General features: G+C 34.3%; 1 protein-coding gene across 1 annotated transcript; it reads left to right on the forward strand.

Moving 5' to 3' along the window:
- The first annotated feature begins 246 nt into the window (after positions 1-246).
- On the forward strand, positions 247-3836 carry LOC127847918 (uncharacterized). Its single transcript, XM_052380148.1, has 5 exons — positions 247-348; positions 1894-2133; positions 2377-2404; positions 2576-2936; positions 2997-3836. Exons 2-5 carry the CDS (start codon positions 2004-2006, stop codon positions 3834-3836), a joined length of 1359 nt encoding a protein of 452 aa, XP_052236108.1. The 5' UTR covers positions 247-348; positions 1894-2003.
- Positions 3837-7576: the final 3740 nt, after the last annotated feature.

The raw sequence follows: 7576 nt of genomic DNA on the forward strand, positions 1-7576 counted from the left end.
CCGCGTTTAAAAAAAATCTGTCGGCGCGCATAAGACTTAGAAAGTTGTTGCTATGTGTTATATAATACATGAAGATTTAGAATTGCAAAGAAATCTCGTTGGTTGTGTTATGTTTATTTGGTAATTGAACCGTTTTATTATATTTATGATTACATTTTATCAGATTTCAAAACGTTATTACCTCCAAACACAATTGTTAAAAATAACAACCCGTTGATTTATTATATTTTCTAATTTTTTCAGACACCATAAACCAACGATTGATTATTATTAGCTCTGCTGTTGTTGTGTGTTTTCTTATTCTCACATTACTTACGTGGGTATGTAGAAAGTACAGGACACAATCAGGTAAGTTTGAATGTTACATGGCATTGTTTGGCAATATAGAAAACACCATTCTTGTTGACAAATTATTTTGGTCCAAAATGATTGTCTGTTCATTTTATCAGATTTGATATTCATAATGTTGCAGATAACTTCAATATTTTGACGGAAATCTATGTGTTAATTGCCTTAAATATTCTAAACCTAAAGATTATGGGAAATTAGCTACTATCCATCCTTTATAAAAAATAGTTTTGAAACTTAACAAAGCATAAATAAATTTCTAATTGCAATATTAAAAAATCTAAAAAATGCGCAATAAAATATCTTTGAAGAGAAAGAGCTCCTTTACTTATATGGCTTTATTTAGATTTTAAATCGTTCGCCTTACCGATTATCTTCGGTAATAGTGAGTCAATGCCCCGTATATAAATCTATAAATCTATAATTATGTGTGTCCTGCACCAACATATTATGATGTATATTCCATCTGTTTGTCTGAGAAAACTAACCCCGGATGTAAGCCGATAAACCAAACTTATAGAAGATAAACCAATCTGCAGACAAAATTTAGCGGTAGTATATATATATATATATATATATATATATATATATATATATATATATATATATATATATATATATATATATATATATATATATATATATATAATGATAAATACTCATACATTTCATCTAAATTGTATAATTCAAAATATCGTACGTGTTAAAATGATACTCTGTAGTTACAACGCAACGGTAAATGGTCGTGGTAAATCATCTGCATTGATTTGTGTTTTATGTTGTTCTTTAAATCCTTTGTGTGAGTCCTTATAATGCATAATGGATATAACTTATTTTCAGGGATTAAGTCCAAACACATTTTCAACGGATAAAAACAAAACTAATTAAACCATTCAAAGTTATGTTAACATTTTGAAACAAAACATATTTAAGGTCACACGTTTACTTACTGATTGTAAAACAATTGCAAGAAACCAAATACCTTTTCAGGAAAGTAAAATAAAAATGCAATGGAACCCTATAGCTTGCTTCTTCTGTCATTAATAATTTCAGTCTTATTTCAGTTAGAAGTAGTGAAACTAAACTTAATTTATACCTACAAATGAAAAAAATCTCTTTAAAAGAGTTTGTTTAAGATGCCACTTCTGGTAAATTGGGCTAAACGACAAAAATTTATCAAGATTATAGTTCCAGAAGTCTAAATTGATCAACAAAAGCAATTGTTTTGCAAATTTTGTATTTCAGAACGTCATTTTATATATTAGTTTTCTCAGCAAAAACACGCCTTTATTGCTAGTCATGTTATGCATGATATTATAAAACATCGCTGTATACATGCGAAGAAAAATTATGTAAATGTGCTCATCAAATACCAATGAGAGAATAAAAATATTCAGCTACTAACAACAAATGCAATTTTTTAAGCAGTTTGGTTATTCTGCTGCAAGTTTGATTTTAGAACGTATCAATAAAATGAAAGCTAATAAAAAACTGATGTTTACGTACGATTGAGATGTTTCTTTTTTGTTCATAACTTGTTTTCAGCTGTCCCGTCTGCTGTGGACAACGCTACTGTTGCAAAAATTGTGAATAGCCCGAGGTCACCCGAAGACATAAATAGAGCACAACATTCCTCAGTGGATCATTTCGAACGAATGCCATTAGTAAATACTGGTATGTCGGAAGTTAGTATTTCGCCTTCACGCGAACTTGATGGTGAGGAAAGAAATAGTACTCACTATTATGAAATACTACCAGAGCTAGTGGACTCAGATGTTTCCAACGGTAAGGATACACATTTAAATAAAATCATACCTATCGTGCTAATTTTCTAAAAAATCTTTATTATGTGTAAATTTATATAAATATTTGTTTACGGGTAAAATGCACTTTTATTATATATGGACATTTTATAAGATGCATTCAAATCTGTTTGTTGTTCATTCATTATTCTGTTATAATTACAATAGTTCAATACTACTTATAAATATAATATAAATACACATGTTATACTAACATATATTACAGACAAAGCCGGAGATTCGGAGAAAATGGCGTATGTATGAACAATTTGTATCGGGATTTTAAAGAAATAAACTATGTCTTGCATTATTTTACATATTGCACAATTAATTTATTTTGCAATGAGTAAAAACCATAATGTACAGGAATAAAACATTATTTACCTGAACACATATGTTGAATGTCATCAAATATTTTCATCCAGAACTGAAATGACTCGCTATGAGAGCATGCTTCGAAAGAAAGCCAACGAGACATCACAGGCCCTCACCGCATTAGGCGATGCAAGTTCGAGTAGAAAGAAAGACAACGAGGCACCACAGTACCTCACCTTATTAGGCGATGCCAGTTTGACTATAAAGAAAGACAATGAGACATCACAGTACCTCACAGCATTAGGCGATGCAAGTTTGACTAGAAAGAAAGACAATGAGACATCACAGTACCTCACCCCATTACGCGATGCAAGTTTGACTAGAAAGAAAGACAACGAGACATCACAGTACCTCACCGTATTAGGCGATGCAAGTTTGACTAGAAAGAAAGACAACGAGACATCACAGTACCTCACCGTATTAGGCGATGCAAGTTTGACTAGAAAAAAATACAACGAGACATCGCAGTACCTCACCGTATTAGGCGATGCAAGTTTGACTAGAAAGAAAGACAACGAGACATCACAGTACCTCACCGTATTAGGCGATGCAAGTTTGACTAGAAAGAAAGACAACGAGACATCAGAGTACCTCGCCGTATTAGGCGATGCAAGTTTGACAAGAGAGAGAGACAACGAGACATCACAGTACCTAACCGTATTAGACGATGCAAGTTTGACTAGAAAGAAAGACAACGAGACATCACAGTACCTCACCGTATTAGGCGATGCAAGTTTGACTAGAAAAAAAGACAACGAGACATCGCAGTACCTCACCGTATTAGGCGATGCAAGTTTGACTAGAAAGAAAGACGACGAGACATCACAGTACCTCATTGTATTAGGCGATGCCAATTTGACTAGAAAGAAAGACAACGAGACATCAGAGTACCTCGCCGTATTAGGCGATGCAAGTTTGACAAGAGAGAAAGACAACGAGACATCACAGTACCTAACCGTATTAGACGATGCAAGTTTGACTAGAAAGAAAGACAACGAGACATCACAGTACCTCACCGTATTAGGCGATGCAAGTTTGACTAGAAAGACAGACGACGAGACATCACAGAACCTTACCGTATTAGGCGATGCAAGTTTGACTAGAAAGAAAGACGACGAGACATCACAGTACCTTACCGTATTAGGCGATGCAAGTTTGACTAGAAAGAAAGACAACGAGACACCACAGAACCTCACCGTATTAGGCGATGCAAGTTTGACTAGAAAGAAAGACGACGAGACGTCACAGTACCTCACCGTATTAGGCGATGCAAGTTTGACAAGAAAGAAAGACAACGAGACATCACAGTAATTCACCGTATTAGGCGATGCACGTTTGACTAGAAAGAAAGACAACGAGACATCACAGTACCTGACCGTATCAGGCGTCTAGAAATCAACGGACACTTACCGAATTACTTGAAAACGTATGTTTGTTAACATTTTGCTGGTTATCGGATTATATGAGTGCCGCAGTATTCGAAGCTTTCGGTGTCTTTGCTTCTTCGGAATTATTTCCAGTGATAATGGTCAAAATTAAAATTAATTAAGCCAGGTATTTTGCCCTTTAACAAAGTGTATAGCAATTCAGATTGCACCTTTGGTACCAACATTTACTCATATATGATACTGCATGCTTCTTGAATCGACTGGGGGAGAATATGCTAGAACAATTTTTATTTTTTATTTTGAATTATATATGAAGCACGGGTAATTGAAATATGTACATGCAGGCGGGGTTTGGTATGCATTATTTAACATAATCCATTCGCTATTGTTTATATTTTTTATTAACCTATTAACCGTCACCCGAACAAATGGTTGTGTTAGTCTGGACTTCATGTGGACAGTATTGCAAAAGTGAAGTTTATTTCCATTGGTCATCAATTGTCTATTACATATTTATGAATATAATGAAAATTTTGCCAGCCAGTACTCCCACGATGTATAATAAGTGAGGACGGAATATACATGTATACCGTTAATTCCAACGATGTTCAGAAAGTAGGACTGCATTATGTGATAAGACAGCCCTTTTAAACACTTGTACAGCTTCAAACATGTTTGACTTATTGATGAATGCAATTTGAATTATATAGTGAATACTCGATTTTGTCTTTATTCATGCATCAGCTGTGATTTAAATTATGTTTGTGAAAGCCTATGGTCTTAAGTAGTGCTTGATTGGTCATTAAAGGCTCGGGTACTACTTTAAAGCACCACGGGTACTTTAAAGTGTGCTACATAGTCCGCGTAAAATATTATAAAAATTGCCTTGAGTTTTCCCTGTTGCCTTTTAGCGGATCCGTACCCGGGGTACTTTGAAGTATCTTTAAGAGTACCCGGTACCTTTAAGTAGAACCTGAGCTGACAACGAGTCGAGAAAACAAAATATAAAAGTCGAGACAACTAAATATTTGAATTATCCGTTCATTTGAATTATGAAAGAGGAGAAAGCAAAATATAAAAGTCTAGAAAACCAAATATAAAAGTCGAGAAAACAGAAAACAAAATATAAAAGTCGAGAAAACAAATTTAGTCAATGCACCGCTCTTTTATTTAGTTGTGCACTCCTCTTTTTTCCCTCGACTTAGTGAGTCGTTCCAACGACATAGATAACTCGTTCCCACAAGTTAGTAAGTCGTTTCCACGATGGGGTGTTGCGGCAGTTTATTTAACCGAGGATATATTTATAGCAACACCGATGCTATTCTAACAACCCAATAGTTTTGTTATCAGAATCATACAAAGGTTGCAATACACTAAATGATCGCTTCATGTAGGTCTGTACTCTCTAAAAAAATATCATAGTTGACAGGAAGGCATGTTTTACACTTTTTACCATTATTCAGGTGTAATCTTGCGGAGATAATGGTAGGGCATGAATAGGTGTTCACTACTGAATCCCTGAAATATGATACACTTGAAGACTATAGTAAACCATTGCACTAGAAAAGGTTACATTCCACTAAGAAACGGCCGAAAAAAAAAAGTTGCAAAAACAGTCGATTTTGATTTGTGTCAAGTTCTTTCTTGCATTGTACATGACATATCTTTTTTATTGCATAAATCGATTCCGCTTAGAATGGCCTTTAAGAAAAGGTATGGTTATGGGGGTCTCTATGTGCAAAATGTTGCATTTATTTTCGCTCAAAGTTGTCGCTTTTACATTGAATTATATAGGGAAACTATTTGGTGTATTATGACCTAAACGCAAAACCAGGCCTAGTCACAAAGAAGCTGTATTTACAGAAAATCATCATTTTTTTAGTGAGCTATGATGCGTTTTGGCAAATTTCACGGAATAAATGCGTTTGTTTTACGAATTTAAGGAGCATCGTGAGTTTTTAAGAAAAAAATACGTTTTCAGAGGAAAATAAGAAAAAAAATGTACAAAAACTCGTCTTGTGCATCTCAAATCGCAACAATTTGTGCTGAAAGAGCTCATGAACACGTTTCAATAGTTGTTTACTTCTTTTTCTACATAGCTTGTAACAATATTCCAGTATTTTGACCGATTGTAATTATTTAGGGTAATCGTTTTACGCCTGAACGCCCGTTATAAATCAAAGCTCCGAACGCGAAAGCCACATGGCTTATCAGGCGTTATAATAAAATACATTTTCAAGCATTTCTACGTGAAGGATCGGCCTGAAAATTGGCATGCACATAGAAAATAGGTTTATAAGTATCGAGAAGTGCTTATTTTTCGCGATGTTAACAGTAAACGTTGTCTTATAGGTTACAATACACTAAATGATCGCTTCATGTAGGTCTGTACTCTCTAAAAAAATATCATAGTTGACAGGAAGGCATGTTTTACACTTTTTACCATTATTCAGGTGTAATCTTGCGGAGATAATGGTAGGGCATGAATAGGTGTTCACTACTGAATCCCTGAAATATGAAACACTTGAAGACTATAGTAAACCATTGCACTAGAAAAGGTTACATTCCACTAAGAAACGGCCGAAAAAAAAAAGTTGCAAAAACAGTCGATTTTGATTTGTGTCAAGTTCTTTCTTGCATTGTACATGACATATCTTTTTTATTGCATAAATCGATTCCGCTTAGAATGGCCTTTAAGAAAAGGTATGGTTATGGGGGTCTCTATGTGCAAAATGTTGCATTTATTTTCGCTCAAAGTTGTCGCTTTTACATTGAATTATATAGGGAAACTATTTGGTGTATTATGACCTAAACGCAAAACCAGGCCTAGTCACAAAGAAGCTGTATTTACAGAAAATCATCATTTTTTTAGTGAGCTATGATGCGTTTTGGCAAATTTCACGGAATAAATGCGTTTGTTTTACGAATTTAAGGAGCATCGTGAGTTTTTAAGAAAAAAATACGTTTTCAGAGGAAAATAAGAAAAAAAATGTACAAAAACTCGTCTTGTGCATCTCAAATCGCAACAATTTGTGCTGAAAGAGCTCATGAACACGTTTTAATAGTTGTTTACTTCTTTTTCTACATAGCTTGTAACAATATTCCAGTATTTTGACCGATTGTAATTATTTAGGGTAATCGTTTTACGCCTGAACGCCCGTTATAAATCAAAGCTCCGAACGCGAAAGCCACATGGCTTATCAGGCGTTATAATAAAATACATTTTCAAGCATTTCTACGTGAAGGATCGGCCTGAAAATTGGCATGTACATAGAAAATAGGTTTATAAGTATCGAGAAGTGCTTATTTTTCGCGATGTTAACAGTAAACGTTGTCTTATAGGTTACAATACACTAAATGATCGCTTCATGTAGGTCTGTACTCTCTAAAAAAATATCATAGTTGACAGGAAGGCATGTTTTACACTTTTTACCATTATTCAGGTGTAATCTTGCGGAGATAATGGTAGGGCATGAATAGGTGTTCACTACTGAATCCCTGAAATATGATACACTTGAAGACTATAGTAAACCATTGCACTAGAAAAGGTTACATTCCACTAAGAAACGGCCGAAAAAAAAAGTTGCAAAAACAGTCGATTTTGATTTGTGTCAAGTTCTTTCTTGCATTGTACATGACATATCTTTTTTATTGCATAAATCG

The sequence above is a fragment of the Dreissena polymorpha genome, chromosome 10 (genome assembly GCF_020536995.1).
Source record: "Dreissena polymorpha isolate Duluth1 chromosome 10, UMN_Dpol_1.0, whole genome shotgun sequence".
NCBI lineage: Eukaryota > Metazoa > Mollusca > Bivalvia > Myida > Dreissenidae > Dreissena > Dreissena polymorpha.